General features: G+C 29.9%; 2 protein-coding genes across 2 annotated transcripts; both read left to right on the top strand.

The window, feature by feature from the left end:
- The first annotated feature begins 378 nt into the window (after positions 1-378).
- Positions 379-3977, top strand: LOC124824351 (uncharacterized). The gene is made up of 5 exons (XM_088114445.1): positions 379-692; positions 1167-1402; positions 1579-2400; positions 2526-2618; positions 2948-3977. Exons 2-5 carry the CDS (start codon positions 1213-1215, stop codon positions 3754-3756), a joined length of 1914 nt encoding a protein of 637 aa, XP_087970571.1. The 5' UTR covers positions 379-692; positions 1167-1212; the 3' UTR covers positions 3757-3977.
- Positions 3978-14062: 10085 nt separating this feature from the next.
- On the top strand, positions 14063-18186 carry LOC148199882 (uncharacterized). The gene is made up of 7 exons (XM_088114320.1): positions 14063-14212; positions 14604-14927; positions 15486-15700; positions 15905-16193; positions 16279-16364; positions 16444-16535; positions 17264-18186. The coding sequence occupies exons 2-7, from the start codon at positions 14628-14630 to the stop codon at positions 17509-17511; spliced, it is 1230 nt and encodes a 409-aa protein (XP_087970446.1). The 5' UTR covers positions 14063-14212; positions 14604-14627; the 3' UTR covers positions 17512-18186.
- The last annotated feature ends 1737 nt before the right edge of the window (positions 18187-19923 follow it).

Raw genomic sequence — 19923 nt, 5'->3', positions numbered from 1 at the left:
TGGATAACGGATAACAGCTAACAATATATTTTTGAAAACATTTTTCTTTGCTCATTTTACTAATTAAAAGTTATTTAAAACTATAAAATTATAAGTAAAATTTATCTAATAAAATATAAAATCTTATCGTTTATGACAAAAGGATTGCTTTTATAACCAATTTTTTTTTTCTTTCATAGTATTATGAATACAATTGAATTGAGTTTTTTAAATAAGATTTTATTTTTTGTGAACAAAAATTATAATAAAAACACTTTATTAAAATGGTAGTTCAAAACTATAATTATATAATATAAAACCGACAAATACTTCAGTCAAAACAACACTGTTGTAGCAAAGTCATCCTTAATAAATGCATGTTCATATAAAAAATCTGAAGTGTTGTGTTGCAGCTCCTGTTTCCTTCCTTGCTTTTTCTGCAGCTTCTCTGTTCATTCCTTTCCAATGCCCCCTTTTGTTGATCTTTAACTGAACCTCAATACCGATTAAAACTTCACTTTCCAATACTCTTGACTCTAAAGTTCTCAACTTCATCGAACAACACTCATTCAAGAAGGGCCTTATTACCTTGGAGAATTTCTTTTTCTAGATTACTGTCAGTAACAGATAATTCTTTGAAAGGGGTATACAATTTATTCTCCAACACTGTTGGGAGCACCTTTTCTTTCTTGGGATTGTTTGTTCTACACTAGGTAAGAAACCTAGTCTCTGTTTTACATATAATATTCTTGATTGTGATGAATTCTTTTGTGTAAATGATGTTGTTCATCTCATTCAACCAAAAGTATAATCTCAGCACATAAAGATATGCATAAAAACCATCTGTACATGAGAATAGTATCTATAGGAAAACTCGTATTTATCTAATTCTCTGTTTATTAGTGTTTACAAGGAATAATTTTGGATACCATTCAAATTAAGGTATTATCACTAACCAGATCAATTAGTACAAGGTTGTTATAGATTGATCAGGTATCTTAAACCCAAGTCATAAGTATGCAACTATGTTAAACACAGAAAATGTTTTATTGCATATAGTGGTCTTGTCCGGTTCATCTTACTCCATTAACTTCTAATTCTTTGATCCTATTAGAAAAGGAATTAGACGATATAGAGTTTAACATGCAGAGAAATTTTGATTTCTAATTAGTCACCTTTTACCTCAGTCACCATCAGCATCCCAACGACCCTGCAACTTGTGGTAATTACCTCATGAGATTTAGGTGGGATCTCTTTCAGTGCTGCTTCCCTAGCACATCTTCTGACACATTTCAAAAGCGCAGTAACTTGAAGTGGCCAATCATTCCCTACAAGGAAATTGAAAAGGCCACAAATAATTTTGATCAATCTCGTCATCTTGGTAGTGGAGAAAGAAAGAAAGGCTTTATCAGTCAGTACTACGGTAAGAGACTGTGCCATAAGCTTCTATATAGAGGGATTTTGGATAATTTGCTGTGACCGGAACCAAGTATCAATGTATAACTTCAATTTTGATTAACATGAAAAGAAGTTAAAAGACTATACCTCATGATTTTGCTCAAAACATTTTCTTACGATTATTTATATCAATTGTTTTAGGAACACTTGAGGATGGACGTGAGATTACAATCCAGCGCTTTACAGAAGACAGGCGCTACATATTGCAACAGTTTATCAATGAAACTGTTATCCTAAATTACTTACCTCACAAAAATATTGTGTCAATTTACGGATGTACTTCTCATCGTGAGGAACCTCTGCTCGTGCATGAATACCTATCCAGTGGAAATCTTGCTGCACATTTTCGAGGTGAAAAGGACGAAAACATTGCACTACCCTGGCTTAAACGATTGGATATAGCCATTGATATTGCAAATGCATTGGCCTATCTTCACTATTACGGCATCATCCACCGTAATGTGAAATCCAGCAATATTCTCCTAGATGTGAACTTTTCTGCTAAACTTGGTAACCTTCATTTATCATGCAAACTTCCAGATGGAGTTCCTGTTGACACCACCCATGTTACTAGTGATAGAGTAGGTTCAAGTGGTTATATAGACCCAGAGTATTTGACAAAAGGCCAGCTTAGTGTGAAAATTGATGTTTATAGCTTTGGAGTGGTGTTGTGTGAGCTTCTATCATCAAAGCTTTCAATATTCCATATTATGAATGAGGAGGATAATCTTAATACCCTTTTAAGCAGAAAAATTGAAAACAAAACTTTGGTGGAGCTGTTTGATCCAAGACTTGGGTTCCAATCAAACCTTAACATCAAGCAGTTGATGACTGCTACAGCTGAGCTCGCAGTTCTCTGTATGAAATGTCCACAAGAATCGAGGCCAAACATGGAACAGGTGCTAGAGATTCTCAATGAAATGAAGCAAGGGAGATATGTAACAATCTCTCACTCAACTAAAGGTACAATATCTAAACCATATTATATCCCTTTTCCTCTCTCATGGTTTTCTGGCTTCTATATGTTTTAGTGTTTACAGACTGAGGATAAAAGGTTTTAATACCGTCTTATAATCCATACATTTCAGCTTTGAAAATCTTCCACCATGCTGAACTTGAAGAAGCTACTAACAATTTTGGCACCTGCCTTGGTAAGGGAGGGTATGGCAGCGTATACTATGGTGAGAGACTAATTAGTCCTCATAATTTAAATCATGGTTCTCTGTAAGAAATATGCATATAGAAGTTAGATTATGCACAGTGTAAAACAGTTTTATATTGTCATCTAATCAGAAATCACCATGTATAATAAGTTTATTGGCTTCAATAACGAACATGTTAACATTTGTGTCAACGGTTATTTCTGATTAATTGACCATGTAAACACCTTTTACATTGACCGTGCATAATTATTAAAATCATGCATATATCCTCCTTTATTTGTTACACATACAAAAATATTTCACACCAATAGATTTATCTTTGTTCTGATGGCATTCCATTGTAATAGGAAAACTTAAAGATGGACTAGAGGTTGCAATAAAATGTTTCCATGACGAGAATGAGACAGAAGAGACCATTAAGCAATTCATGAAAGAATCTGATATCTTAGGTCTCTTGCACCACCAAAATCTGGTCTCACTCTATGGCCGCACTTCTCGCCATTGCAAGAAACACATGCTAGTGTATGAGTACATCTCCAATGGCACACTTTCCAAACATCTTCATGAGTCTTCCGGTGATAAACTACCATGGCAAACTAGATTGAATATTGCCATTGAAACTGCAACTGCATTGGTATTTCTTCATGACTCAAGTGTCATCCACCGTGATGTGAAAGGGAGTAACATTCTGTTGGATGAAAATTTTACTGTTAAAGTTGCTGATTTTGGATTCTCACGGTCTCTTCCAGATCATGTTACTCATGTTACAACTATTCCAGTAGGAACTCGTGCTTATATAGATCCTGACTACTATATATCTGGAAGGGTCAGTAACAAAAGTGATGTATATAGTTTTGGAGTGGTCTTGTTTGAACTCATATCATCTATCCACCCAAGTTTGGTTGCAGGCACAGATAATGAGACTCTGGCACAGTTTGCAAAGAGAAAAATCTTGAACAATGAATTAAACGAGATAGTTGATGAAAGCTTTTCCTGTGGTTCTGACGATAACATTTTGGAAATGATATCAGCAGTGGCAGAGTTAGCATTTCAGTGTGTGCAGTGTCCCAAGGAGTTCAGACCATCCATGAAACAGGTGCTAGAGACCTTGGAAGGCATAAGTAAAGGAAAATGGGGATTCAACCAGATGACGTAGTCTTCATTCACACACACTACCAGTGATTATCAGTTAGACAGTAACTTCAGAAACCTGCTTTTGAGATTCACTTTAGATCATTGTTTCACTTTCACAATTGTTTATTTGTATCCCACAATAGGAATGTTGTTTTCTTCTCACTGTTCTCTTTTTCTTTGTTGGTTATTTAACTGTGTAGTCACACCATTTATATAAAGAATATCATTTGTTCTTCTGAAAAATCTTGTCTATTCTTTTGCATCCTTTCTTCCAAAAGCATGGTTCCTTTAATTTCAACAACGCAGACATGCTAGACTAGACATTAGTGTTTATGCTAGACTAGACATCCAAAAATTAAATTTTATATGATAAATTTAATATTCATATTATAAAATGGTGATGATAAGAAAATTTAATTTTAATTTGAGAAAAGTATGATCTCCTTAGGGTTAAGAATTAGCAACATTGTGAATGTGCTGATAAAATGGCATGTGGTGGCATATGTATACTGGTAAATGTTGTCATTATATCCTTAGCAAGACATGGACACACTAAAGTTTAAGAACCCCAAACCAAACCAAACCCCAATGAGGGCCCATTCATTTGATAATCTGAATAAGGATAGTCACATGTCTCATCCCAATTTCACCATATGCAATGTAACCCTTCCTTTATATAATTGTCCTTTCTTAAATTTTTGTGACAAACCTACATTGACACAAGCCTTGGACCCACCTTTTTCATTCTTCTCAGCCACACATTATTTCCCTTCCATTCAGACATACCATCTATATTTTCTCACCCATATCTTTTCTTTATCATATAAAAATATATTTGTGGGCTATGCCTTACATATTCTGGGAAAATGAGTCTTCCCTGTTCAATCAATTGTTTTTGTCATCTTTATAAATATCCTATATGTCATGCTTAATCTCAATTAAGGAAATCTAAATATTTCAAGATAATTAAGAAAATTAAAAATTTAATTTGATCAAGATAATTCATTAAAAATTGTCAGAAAATAACTTGTCACAATAAAGATACATGAATACATTGTTTTTTATTTTATTATAACCAGTGATAGTTTGAAAGTTTTGTTAATTAAAATTGATCTGTTTGTTGCTCAAAAAGAAAAATTTACTTACTAATCCTAAGTAATTAAGAAAATTATGATATTTATGAATATGTATAAGTAATTATTAAGTGGGTATTTTTTAAAAAACAATAGTTATATTTATGGGATCATGAGATATAGATTTATGTTTCCATTGAAATAATACTTACTTTAAATATATAATAATAGTATAGTTAATAATAACATGATTATACAACATATAATATGTAAATATTGTCCTAATATAAATATATTTGAGTTGCTTCATTATAATAAAACTTATGGTCATATTCTTTAGTATGTTTACTGAATAAGTAGGAACAAGTTTTTAAAAATAAAAAAGAAAAAAACTAAATTATTTATAATTGAGTGTTAAAAATAAAATAACTTAAACATTGATTGTTTATTTCTATTAAACTTTTATAATATATATTTTTCTAAAATATAAAATATATTTTTTCTTAAAATTCAGAATCTTATTTAAAACTCAGGTCTTAAATGTTTATATTAAATCAACGTATTTTAATTAAAATATTTGATTAAATAAACCTTTAATGGAAATTCTCAGAATAATTGTAAGTATATCTAATAAAATCCAGGAAAGAGTGTACGAGTTGTTTGAAAAGCAGTGGGTCAGTCTTGTGTAATTGAATTGAGAGATTAGGTTTATATGGAAATCAAGGGTCCACTTCTTTCTTTTTCAGTTTCACTCAATGCCACTCAATGCTTACAACATCCTAAATTTATATATGAAGCTACTAGAAATACCTCGAAGCTGTCAAAAACAACAATAACACAAACTTACAATATTCATAAAAATTCTCAGAAAAACAATACGACACATAATCTTAATAGTTGGATTTGCTTAGAAAATTCGCATGAAAGAAACCCACTAACAAACATATGGTAAAAGATAATAATACTTTGACAATATTTTAATATCACGTACGTGTTATTATATGATGGTTTAATACTTTTTTTTGTCCCTCTTTATAAGGGAAATGTTCAATTTCGTCCTACCTTTTTTCAAAAAGTTCAATGTGGTCCCATGTTGTGAAAAAAGTGTCCAATTTAATCCTTTTTGGTCACGGCGTTAAATATTTAACGATCCTGCTGACAGCGTGGACTGATGTGTGCAACGTGGCTTTTTACCTTCGTAACGTGGCAGTGACAGTGTTTTTCATTAACTGAGAACGTGGCAATGGGCAGTGATTAAAATTGTGAGTGTTAGGGTTTGGTTTGGGTAATTCGAAATCGTGATTTGGGGATAAGCATTTTGAGACAAACATACTTTGACTGTTGAGATCAATGGTACTGGAATTTTTCAGACATGATTTCAGTGGCGGTCCTGTTTGTTTACTAGCTTATGGGGGCACATGAGCACAGCACTCAAATCTTACTCTGCGTTCTTTCTTTCGGCTTTCCTTTCTCGATGTATTGGATTTTTTCAGACATGATTTTAGTAAGGGCACGTGAGCAGAACGCTGGAACCCTCTTCTTTTGGGCTCAAAAGGGTCAAGCCAAAATTGGACTTTAGCCATACCAAACAAGGCCTTCCTTTTGGCATATTTATATGCAGCAACTGCAACACTTCTTGTAAAAAGCACACCTGAGCCAAGCCACAGTAGAAAAAAGACTCTTGTTTTAGAGGAATCTACCGAACCAACTACACTAAACTTTTTTAGTAACTCTTCCTTGGATGGAAGGTTGAAATTCTTGGGGAACTTCATGTGAAGGGATTTACAACAAGAGGGGACATGCGTTCTTGATAACTGTCCAGCTTTTGAATTGAATTTCGAAGAAGCAACACCTTGGAAGCGATCCTTACCCTCTACCAAACAACCCTCAGAAAATAATTTCGTTCCTTCAGACTTTTCTGAACTGGGAGTCGTTGTAACACTATTGCAACTCATTTGCAGACTTTCTTGGTAAAGAGATCTTGAAGGTGAAATCGCGATTTCAAAATGCTTATCCCCAAATCGCGATTTCGAATTACCCAAACCAAACCCTAACACTCACAATTTTAATCACTGCCCACTGCCACGTTCTCAGTTAATGAAAAACACTGTAACTGCCATGTTACGAAGGTAAAAAGCCACGTTGCACACAGTCCACGCTGTCAGCAGGATCGTTAAATATTTAACGCCGTGACCAAAAAGGATTAAATTGGACACTTTTTTCACAACGTGGGACCACATTGAACTTTTTGAAGAAGGTAAGACGAAATTGAACATTTCCCTTATAAAGAGGGACAAAAAGAGGTATTAAGCCTTATATGATTGATCTAAACTTACTCCAGAATTAATAATAATAATCATAAACACTATGGACCAATCACAAAATGAATGGTGTTAAAATATTGTCAAAGTATCATTATCTTATGCTAAATGTGCAAATTAATTAAGTACTTTCCATATAAATATTTATATATAAGTTTTCTTTAATAAAATAAAATACAAAAATTTTCATAATCTATTTTGAAGAACTTAATAAGAGCTCATTGACCTATCAAACTATGTCTTATAATGGTAAATTCACGTTTTAAGTGACTAATATTCTCTTGATCAATCTCTTTTTTAGTGAAATGTGTGATGTATAAAAAATCTTGAGATTAATGCCAAATAATTATCCTCATAAATAAAATAAGACAACAAGTAATTTTCATAATTATCCTCGTATTTACACTTGTTTCTAAATATATTATTTAAAAATAAAAATGTGTGAATTATTGAATTTTAGAAGTTTGTGAGATCGTGGGTTTTCATTTAACTTTTGCAGTTCATAGGACCCATTCTTGTAAGTGATTTAATGCAATGAATAGACACCGTGTATGGAATGATATATCATATTCATGGCTGAAACGATGTGGACCAATTCGTAATCGACACTATTAAGTTTCCATGCTTTCAATGATGAGGATGTTTTTTTCCACTTTTAGTTCAATTTTTTTTTTCTCACAAATATAATTACAATAACATTTTTTAATGCGAAATTTTTTCTTTATAAGAAACAGTCTTATTTAAACTAACACAATTATAGCAATGAAATAAGAGGGTAAACTGTGTCACGGTTCATGCCAATTACTAGCTTCTACAACGGGTTAAAAATTTTAATCCAACAATTTTAATTCACTTTATCTAACATGTCAAATTATCGATTAAAAGATGAGATGAAATGAATTAATTGATGATTCATTTTTTTCTTAAAGTAAAAAAAATTTAAAATATTAACATTTTATATATTATATTTTTCCAAGAATATAAATTAACATTTATAAATTAAATTCTAATTTATTAATTATAATAAAGTAATTTATTATGTATATGTGATAATTTTAATTTATTCAATTAAAAATATTAATTAATAAATTAAAATTTTAAAAATTATTTATATGATTAGATATAATTTTAATATATATATATATATATATATATATATATATTAAAAAATAAAAACTAAAAAAAATTGACAAGCTAATTTTCTAGTCTGTAATATTTTTTTTTGACAGATCAACCTGAATTGACTCATTATTAACAATACCAAGAATATATTGGACTAAAACAGCAAGTCAATAACCTATTGAACTAAAAGAAATCAATTCATTTTGACACTCTAAACAAAATTTTAATTTTTAAAATATTTAAAATTGGTATAATTTTAAAATGTGAAGTTAACATCATTACTTCGAATATACATTAATTAATTTGTATGTTTAGTAATTATATATCACTAGTCATCTTCTTTAACATCAAACTAAACATTAAAATTAAATATTTTAAATGAAAAATAAAATCACTTAGTATTTTTAAGAAAATTATTTTATCAACTAGTAATATTAATTGAGATATTTCTCTTATTTCATCTATTTCAATAATTATAATTTATACTCATTTAATATTTTAAATATGTATACAAACCAAATGAACAATAGATAAAAAAATTACAATATTTTTCAAAAAATAAAACGCAACAAGAAATTATATTTCTATAGTTAGATAGTTGCGTCATTTCCTTAATAGGCTAGATCAACATGTATTTCCTCATATGTTATTCATTGTAAAAATAGAAAATACATACAACAAAAACCAACAAAACACAAGATGATAAGCTAATTTACAAAAAAGAACATCGTATACAAATTTTATCATAAAGTAGTATTATACAGTTTAAATAGATATCACATCACATGCCATGCATCAAAAGACTTTTCTAGACTAAATTATCTAGATAATATGTATTGATGTTAGATTCTTAGAGATTTTACATCTATGGTGGCCCTACTGCTCTACCACACACAATATTAGTACTCCCCCCATCATAAGAACCATGAAATTGTTCTTATATTAGGACTTCCTATTACTATTACCACCTAACTCATTCTTTTCTAGATGAGTCTGAATAATTAGTAGAGTATCAAGATAATCTTCGTTCCCGAATCCATACTTCAATATATATCTTAAAGAAGTATATGCCTAATATCCTCCTTGGATTTGAGCATATAACATTATCAAAACTCATACATTTCCATACAAATAGATAAACATTCTTAAAATATTAATTAACAACTAAACATTCTTAAAATCCTATAAAGATCTCATTAAAACAACTCAACCTTGCTTAACCAGTTCATGACTTGCCTAATGATTAAAACTCTTTAGAAAATTCCAATTATTTTCGCTTAATGCTAGTCTTCCATGCCCAGCGAGAGCACCCGTGAAGCTACCAAGATTTAATTTGAAGAATTTCGTCTAACAATTATAGATGACACCCAACGACAATCAAGTCAGTGAGTTCTTTGTCTTGGACATCGCTCAACGATAATACTCTTGCCTAGCAACCACAAAGCCAATAAGTTCATATACTTTGTGCCGCTTAGCGAGAATACACTCACCCAATAACCATCAATTGAGTGAGTTCTCTAACTTTGTGATGGACAACCTCACTCAGCGACTCTACATAATACAGATAACAAAATCTTTGCAAAATGATAGTTTTAATCATACCAAATCTCACTCTTAAGCTTCATACAAATCATAAACACACCAATTTCAGATTAACAAACATAATCCAAGCCAAAAATTACAATTATACTAATTCAATCTTTAAACCACATTCATCGATACATACATACATATATATATATATATACATATATATATATATATATACATATATATATATATATATATATGTATATATATATATATATATATATAGAAAGCTCACAATCTCAAACCATTATAAGCATGTAATTGAATTAAAACATTTAATTTCACTATCTACAACTATTAAACATATAAACTAAAAGCAATAATTTAGTACCCACACCAAAATTCACCGTAGAACAAACACATAAGAGTAAAAATTAGATTCCCTTATTACATGATATAACAACTCTAACTGCTCTAAAATATCAAGACTCCTTCAGTCCCACTAGATGTTCTATCTACACATAGAAACATCATAACAATGATTAGACCATGATTACTGATGAATAAAGATTCTCATTGATAAATCATAAGACAAATGCAATAAAAGAAAAATTACATGTAAAAGAGAAACATACAAACCTAAGAAAGAGACATAAAATTCACTTACTCAAATGAAGAATTTGATTGAATATATAAGACTAGCTCCATAAAATGATAAATCGAAACAAATAAATAAAAAAACAAAAAACTTTACAAAAGTAATTTCTAAAAAATAATGAGTTTTTTAAATAATAAAACTCGTAAAAAATCACTATTATTTCTATTAGTTTTTAGATCTTCACATAATTAAAAACTTATTTTTTATCAATTAGATGACACATTTAATAATAATTTAAATCTCACATAAAATAATACAAAAATGACAAGTTTCTTAGTAAAAAAAAATACTTATTTTGACAGAAAATTTGATCGATTAATTTTGACATAAACTTAATTATTTTAAAAAAATTTAAAATTAAAACTAAAAAAATATGAATGTATTTATGAGGTACTGTAAAGAAATTAAAGAAAACAAAACTTAAAAAGATAAAATTTTTATATAAATAGATAATAAATTAATTTTATAATATCTCAACATTTTAAAATAATACATTGGTAATCTATTTTAAACTCCCTCGTCTAAATTTTTTTAGAACTTGTCTTTGCATTCATTCTTTTTAAAATTTTAGTGATTCATTCTTTTTAAAAATTTTAAAAATTGAGTGATGTGAATGTGATTTAACAAGCATAATCAAGACTCAAAGTAGCAATTGTACTTTCAATATAAAATATCACGATAATAAATACATTTTAACTTTTGGAGGTAGGGAGCTTTGCTTAGTTAAAAAGTAAAAATTTAGACATCACTCATATTCACAATATAATATTATAATGTTACTGATTTAATACTTTTTTATGTATAACAATAATACACTAATACACTATAATTACTAGAGAATATAAAAATAATCTTTAAATACTAGAGCTGTCAAAATGGGTCAGGGTCATAACTCGCGGGCCAATCCAGCACACAATAGGTTTGAACTCGATTGAGTTTGAAAAAATTGTATTTTTTTATGCGGGTCAGATTTCAACACGGTTTATTTAAACCCGGCTCATGTGGGTTGAACTCATGGTGGGCCGGATTGGTCCACCAACCCACCTACGTAATTTTATTTTATTAAATTAATTTTAATTTTATAAAAAATATTTATTATTATTTTTTGCTATAAAAAATTATTTAAGTTCCTTATTTTCAAAATTAATTAAACACCTTAGGAGTGAAATTTGTTTAGATTTGAATTATAAAAAGTTTGTAATTTTTTTATTTAAAAAAAATTGTAATTAAGTGAGTCAGTGAGGCAACCGGTTTACCCACAAACCCGTGGTGGGTCGGATCGAGTTCGAATTTTTCTGGCTCACTAATAAATGAGCCGGGTTGGATTGACTCACTAAGTGGCCAACCCGTGGTGAGCCGGGCCGGGTCGAGCCGGGTGACCCGTTTTGACAGCTCTATTAAATAGTTTTCAATTTTACGGTAAAAATATTGGATACAAATAAAGTCTCACATAGGATAAAACAAGAGAGGAACATGAATTTATATATACCTCCACTGGGAGAAGGTCTTTTGGATGGTATCAAAAGTAAATCGGTGAATTTATAATAATAATTAATTTAAATACTAATTTATAAACTAAAATTTATTAATTTTTAAAATAATAATAATTATAAATAAATAATTATAATTAGTTTATAAATTATATTTTAATTTACTAAATAAATTAGTGTTTAAGTTAATCACTAATAATTTTGAGATTAATTATTATAATATTTATATCGAAATCATGTAAAACTATTTCTGATTGTCAGTTTTATGCATTTAGCAGTAGATTTTTGTTGTTAAAGTCATAATAAATATGATTTAAAATAGAGATTTTGTAATAATTGTGGTTGAAATAACTGACAATGTAAAACAACAAATGGAGGTTTACTGTAAAAGTGAGTGGCAGGCATGAAGAGATGTATATTTCGCACGTGTCCCACCTACTCATCCTCTGCACGTGTCAATTGCATTGCTTTTCGTGACCAACCCAACCAAAACCTTATTCATTAAATGTTCTTGTAAAATCTTTTAATTCTTTCAATATATTTCACCAATATTAATTTTTTGGTTTATTTTCATATTTAGATCAATGTTAATATTTGTTTAATAACAGAAAATGAATATCTTGTGCATTTCTAGGAGAAATATGTTTTTAACACATTTTAAACTGTGTATTTTATTTAATAAAAAACTTTTCAAAGATAAAATAATTTTTAAACAATGGTATTCAAATACTATAAAATGTTACTCCTTTCGGTCGTGATACATATCAATAAAATAATCAATTTCATTGGTTTTATCAAATTTGTAAAATGATATTATCAATATATTATATTTGATTAGGAAAACAAAATAGTATTTCAAAAAAGAAATACAAAATGTGTTATAAATAAATCACTTATTTGTTCTAAATTATGTGTTATATTAAATAAAAAACTACCAATAATTTAAACAACACTATACCAAATCAAATACTAATATACTTTTAAGAATAACATTTCAAAACAATAAAAACATATTACAACAATACCAAAGTGTCCTAAATAAGTGACTTGGTTTGTGCTTTGTCAAATTTGATTTTAAAACCAATTAATTTTACTCAGAAATAGAACATAATTTCAACCAATCACAGTTCAAATATGAATTCTTGTATACATGTCATTCATTTTGTTTCTGCATTCAATCCTGGTTGATCACATTGCATGAATGAAACAAGGGTGAGAATTTTAGTCTCAAACATTTGGCATTTTTTTTTCTTGTTTTTCCCTTTTGATTTTTTATAAAATACAAATATTAAAATATTACAAAGTTTTCAAATTATTGAAAAACTAAAAAATTATAAAAATACCCATATGCACAGAAAAATTAATAAAATTAATAGATGTTAACAATTTTAGAAACAATAACTTATTTATTTCAAATTTATTGATTATATAAAAAAAATTCTAATTTTAGATCTTTCTGTGTTTATTTTATTCTTGATTAAATAAAAATAATTTATTACATGCAATAACTTAGAATTGAATAAAAATATACATTATTTTTGGATTTAATTAAATTTTAAATATGTTATAAATTTGTGTATTCTCAATTAGTTTCTATTAAATTTTTATACTTTTTAATCCTGTTTAATTTTTTAATAGATAAACTAATTATTATTTATTATTGTAAAAGTCAGATCATAATATTATTTTATTAATTAGAAAATTTCACTTTTTTAACACCTAAAGAAAAAATAATATAATAGATTAAAATAATAATCACATTACTTAATTAATGGAAAATTAAACAACAAAAATTTAATTAAAAAATACAAAAAATTAAATGTCTAATAAATAAAAATAATAAAATTCAAAATTAAGAGGACTTAAGACTTTATTTACCATTATTTTATAAATATATATGCTATTTATTTAAACAATTAAAAGAAAGTATTACTAATAGACAAAAGATGAAAAAAAGAAAGAAACCTATTTAGTTAATATACAAACCAAATGCTAACAGTTGCATACTAGGATATCATATCTACCAATTTCTCAACTAATTCCTATGTTTATCAAAGTGTTTTTATTAATATGTATTTTCCACAATAATCATGCTCCTAACCCCACCAAATTCAGCACATGATATTCTCCCTCATGGTGGCACCAAGTTTCTATAAGCCCATTCTTCTCTGTTCCAGTGTGGTTCAAGAAGAAACTTTTCTTCTCCCTCTCTCTGTCTCTGTTCATTACTTCACGCATATATTCCTTCAAATTCATTCTACTTTCTCTCATCCAATCAATCAAGGTACCCTCCCCCTCTTCCCTTTCGCACATTCTTTGATCCTCTTTTTCTTCACGCCAACTCTCTTCTGGGTTTCTGTCATCTTCAGATTCTCATCAGAACTTCATTATTGTTATCTTTTTATTCCTTATTGGTGTTTGGTTGCTGAGAAACTCCCAGAAAATAACCACTGTTCCCATGTATTGATCTTCTTTTTGCTCAAAGCATTTGTGTGTGTAGAGTCTAGAAAGAAACTCAGAGTATTGACCGGCTTCTGAATTTTCTTTGGTTTTTTGGTCCTTCATTGGAAAAATAAAAAAAAGACTAGTTTTTTTTTCAGTCTGGGTCTGGTATTATTCTTCTTTTCTTGATAATACAATATTTCTCTTTTTTTTTTTTTTGTTTTTTTGAAAAGTTACTTTGTTGAGAGTGGTGGAAAATGTTGGGGACGGCTTTGCAATTTGGAGGTGTTCGTGGTGATGATCACTTTTACATTCCGGTGAAGGCAAGGAAGAACCAGAATCAGCGTAAACTGGTACAAAGAGAGAAGGGTGGTGAAACTGAGAGTGCTGATTCAATTTCAGAGAGGGAACTTATTGCTTCTGAGAATGGGAATCCCAACGAGTCTTCATACTTGTTGAGCAAACCATCTTCTTGCTCTTCTGTAGAGTCTGCTAGCAACATTGATCGGTTTCTGGGGTCCACAACTCCTTTAGTCCCAGCTCAATATTTAGCTAAGGTTGATCTCATCTTGTCCATTATGCGTCTTTTCCTTTATGCAATTATGGAGTTGAGTTATCTTCTGAGTGATGATTTTTACTTTACTGGACTTGGAGAGTACAACAATATCCACTTAGTTTATGTTTGAGTGTGAAATTGCCAAATTGATTTTGGTTAAAATTGAGTTTGAAGTAAACTGATTTATGTTTGAGTGTTTTTATTCTCAAAACAAGTTAGTAGTAAAACTCTGTAGATTTTTAATCGAATGCAAAAGTTGATTCAGAATATCAATTCTGGACCAAGAGTCAGTTTGTCAGAATGAACGAAATATGTGAAATATGTGAACGTTATCATGTTGGCTGATGTATATAAATGTAATCTTGGATGATTCAACCTTAACAGCTAATCAAACACATGTTTTTTGGTCTTTTTTCTGTTCGTATCTAACTTACAGTTGATGGAATGCTAAATCTTGCAGAAATATTTTACCAGCTTTAGGCATAAGATTGATGAATTTCACTCCTTTTTCACTCAGCTTACTTACTCTGGACTTGGTTTTGTTATGTTGTGGGTGTAGACAACAATGAGAGGTTGGAAGACTTGTGATGTAGAGTATCAATCTTACTTTGCCCTAAATGATCTCTGGGAATCGTTTAAGGAGTGGAGTGTATATGGAGCAGGAGTCCCTCTGGTACTTGATCAAAGACAATCTGTTGTCCAATACTATGTTCCTTATTTGTCGGCTATTCAGCTATATGGTCAATCAGACAGGAAGTCAAATACTAAGTCAAGGTATTAACAATTTCTCATCTCAATTATTAGGAACTTCTTTTTAACTTGGATTCTTTCTTTATTTCTGGCGACTGATTCCTGTATGTTGTCAATAGTATGCCAACAATACATTGCTTCATGTCTTATTGTATGTTTTTCTGAAGAATGCACTACTGCGCTTTTGTGTGTAACCATACCATGTCTCCTTTTTTTTTTTGTCATCAGGTACACCAGTGAAGACAGCGATGGTGATTATTACAGAGATTCAAGCAGTGATGGAAGCAGTGACAGTGAATTTGGAAAAAGGACTGAACTTTTTGTAGCGCAAGGAAATGGTCAATATCATAAAGGTGACGTTTCGATTCAAATGAGCAGGCTATCTGTACATGATAAGCGCAATAGAATGCAAGAGGGATTTTCTAGCGATGATAGTGAAACTGGGAATTCTCAAGATCTTCTTTTTGAGTATTTTGATCACGATCCTCCTTATAGTCGTGAACCATTGACTGACAAGGTTAGTACTGGTTTCTATTAATGTGTGGCTTTTTTGCTGTTAATTTAAACAATCCATCTTATATGTTTTTTTTTTATTTGGACAGATACTTGATCTTGCACGGCACTATCCTAGCCTCAAGTCACTGAGAAGTTGTGATTTATTGCCAGTTAGTTGGATGTCTGTAGCATGGTGAGAACAACTTGATTTTTTTGCTTTAGTAACTATTGCTGCATTTTCTACTATCTAACATTTTTTATGCATCTTTCAGGTATCCTATATATCGAATACCCACTGGTCCAACATTAAAAGATTTAGATGCATGCTTTCTTACATACCATACACTGCATACACCCTTGACAGGTAATCATGGAACTTTAACCTTATGTTTGATCTGCAGTGGCATTGTAGTTCTTACTTATTGTAATGCAGCTATCTAATGTACATGTCATTGTTAGATTTACTCATGCATTTTAATGCCAAGATTCGTCAACATTTGGCCTCATTGTTATTAGATGTACTTTCATATTAAACTTATTTCTTCTTTACCTATTTACAAAATCTCAAGAACGTAAGATTATGAAAACAAAATATTCCTTTAGAGAATCAAATATGAAATACGCATCTAAAGAGTTTTTCAATCCCAAACACTGGCACATAGCAGCATGTCTAAAAGTTTAAATGTAGATTATAAATGCTAAAGATTTCAAAATTAAAGGCTAATTCAAAAGTAATAATCAAAAGTCACATATATTAAGACAAACACATTAAGCATACAAGGAATCAAATAAGTTTAAGACTATGAGGAATGTGAGAGCAGGAAGAAAAGGAACAAAGGGAAGAACTACATTAGTGCATTTAGTGCAAATGTTCTGCATTAGTGCATTTCCTCATCTTTCATCTTTGATAAGGAATAATTTGTTAGAAGCATGCCTCTCTGAAAAATTATTCTAGTAATAGATTACTTCACTTGGTGATTGATTTTATAAACTTTTTCATGCAAGTAATGCTTTATTACAAAAAAGGTAAAGGTAATTAGAGTTTTATAACTTTACCTTCAATGTGTATTAATTTTCTTTTGATTTGTGCAGGAAATGGAGGTACCCAGGGTCCAATTTTGGTTTATCCAAATCACGTGGATGGTGTACCAAAGATTTCCTTACCAACTTTTGCAATGGCTTCCTACAAGTTAAAGGGGTCTATATGGACACAAAATGGAGTTAGAGAGAGTCAACTAGCAAATTCTCTCTTGCAGGACGCAGATAACTGGTTACGGCAGCTTCAAGTGAATCACCCAGATTATCAGTTCTTCAAATCACATGGCACATACCACAGGTGAACCAAATGAGATGACATGTCATTACCTTCTGATGGCTAAAGCTGTTAGCCTTAAATTTCTGTGTTCATTGCTCAATTCAAACTTGGTATGGTCCATCCATCAATAGAGACTGATGTTTGGCACTTCTAATGTGGATTCCTCTTCCTGTTACACAAGCTTAAGCAGCACAAAAGATGAGCTGGTCTCAAGTCAAGAGTGAAATAGAGATTGCTAAAGTGAAAAAAAAAAAAGAAAAAGAAAGAAGAGATGGATAAAGTTAAAATAAAAGAAAGAAAAGGGGTTTTGTGTGGAGAAAAACTGTCACATAAGTGTAAAATTCTCATGGATGGGAGATAAAGCACAACATGCAACAAAAAAGGTTTTCACGGAAGAATATGTGAGATTAAGCTAGATGATCCCAGACTTTTGAGCTAAAATAACGATTGAGTTTTCAGTCTAAATATATACTGGTAGTTATGTTATGTTGTGATTTAGAAAAGAATTGATGGAATATGTAATTTCTGCATGACAAGGTACTGTTGTGGATCCAAGTAAGTGTATCTGGTGAACACCTTGTTACATGGGCTGTACAATAGTTTACCATTTTAAAAGAAGTGTTGTATTCTTGAGATGTTAATCATAAGCTCTATCAAAGTTGTAGTATTTAGACAAGTATGAATTGTGTTGTTGGCAGTATGAGTGGCATGTTTGGTTAGAATTAATTGGGGGAGAAATAGTGCTTTTTGCTCTGAAGGTTTTCTAATAAAAGAAGATAACATGTCACCCGATTACCAAATCTGATATGACTCTTTTAGGGCAAAATTGTAAAACATGGAGTGTGTGAAATAGGCACGTTGGAGCGTCAATGGTCCCACCCAATGAAATATTGTTCAGTTTTCATGTCTGAGAATTCAAAGATGTGTTGGGAAACTCAATGCATTGATTGGTGATGCTGCAAAATCATAAATGATTGGCTTTTCTTTTTGAAAATTTAACTTAACCACTTGTGCGATCTTTTCATATTGACTGTTTAAACCAATAGTATTGGACCTGCACTGAACATTCGATTGGTTGTGTCTAGATTTATTTATTTTTATTTATAGTTCTCTTGTCTCAATAGGATTCCTATCATGTTTGTCTTGGCCAAGGGTCTATTGTTCTTCATTTCTCCTTTTTATCTGAACTAAAGTTTCTTCCCTTTTAGTTTTTTGGTGGTTATCTTTTAGTTTCTTCCCTTGTGCAACTATTCATTTTTCTTTGCCTCTTTTCAAACATGATTATTCGATTATTGAAGTATGTTCTAGGTATGTTTTAGGGTGTGTTTGGATATGGATTGGTCGAATTGATTAATTTTAATTGATGTGAATTTGTAAAATTGATTTTGAATGAAAGTGATTTAAAAGTGATTTTGTTTGAACAACATAAAATATGAATGTGATTTTCATATAAATGTTGTTTGGAAACTTGTTTTCAAAATTGATTTTGAGTGTATAATTATTATAATGGACTTTTATATTTATATATAATTTTCATATAAACATTACTATTTTTACTTTCAAAATTGAAGTAAGAAATAATTTTTTAAGTGATTGCTAAATTAATAAAGATAAAAACATACAAGATTGACTTCATATAAACATACAAGAAAAGACTCTTGTTGTGGAGAAGTGGAGAACCATAGTCCTTTGTTTGAGGGGATGATTGTTAATATACAAACAAAGTTTCACATAAGTCTTTTGGAGTATAGTATCAAAAGCAAGCGGACAATATCTTACCCGTGTGAAGATTTATATGTGTGTTGAATCTCTCTACACTCATATATATCAAAATCGATTTTGAGTGCCTCTGACTTGAAACCAAAGAGTTTTTTCTTTTCTTTGAATTACTATACTTGTCTTAACCATGAATTAATATACTTTATACCCCTTAGTTAAGTTAGAGATATTTCTTGGTATATTTATCTTAAAAAGTTAAGGACTTTTAGGTATGAGTAATTCTTTATTAGTAAGGAAAATGATGTTTTAGTAAGTAAGCTTACTTTTAGACATGATAGTATTGGTTCGTTTAGAAATTCTACTGAAAAAGATTCAAATTTTACTATATTTGTTTTTCTCCTTTATCATTTTTGAATTTTGTGTGTAATATTGACCTATATTTTCAACTTTAATTAATAAAAAAAATAATGAGAGTGTCTATAATATCATACCTATCAGGATGGTGTTAAATCAAGTATATATTTTGATGGAGCAATGCATAAATTATTATGAAAATAGATAATAGTGATACAAGAATAATTATTAAAAGAGTTAGTAAATATATTTATTTATTTTTTAACTAGGAAGGTACATCTAAATTTATATTCATAACTTTACATAATGATTTGTTGATATTTACAAATTACATCTGAAATAAAAATAAAACAGTTTACTCAAT

Source organism: Vigna umbellata, chromosome 4, assembly GCF_029865625.1.
Source record: "Vigna umbellata cultivar VRB3 chromosome 4, Vumbellata_1.0, whole genome shotgun sequence".
Classification (NCBI taxonomy): domain Eukaryota; kingdom Viridiplantae; phylum Streptophyta; class Magnoliopsida; order Fabales; family Fabaceae; genus Vigna; species Vigna umbellata.
This window is presented reverse-complemented; position numbering and strand designations above follow the sequence as displayed.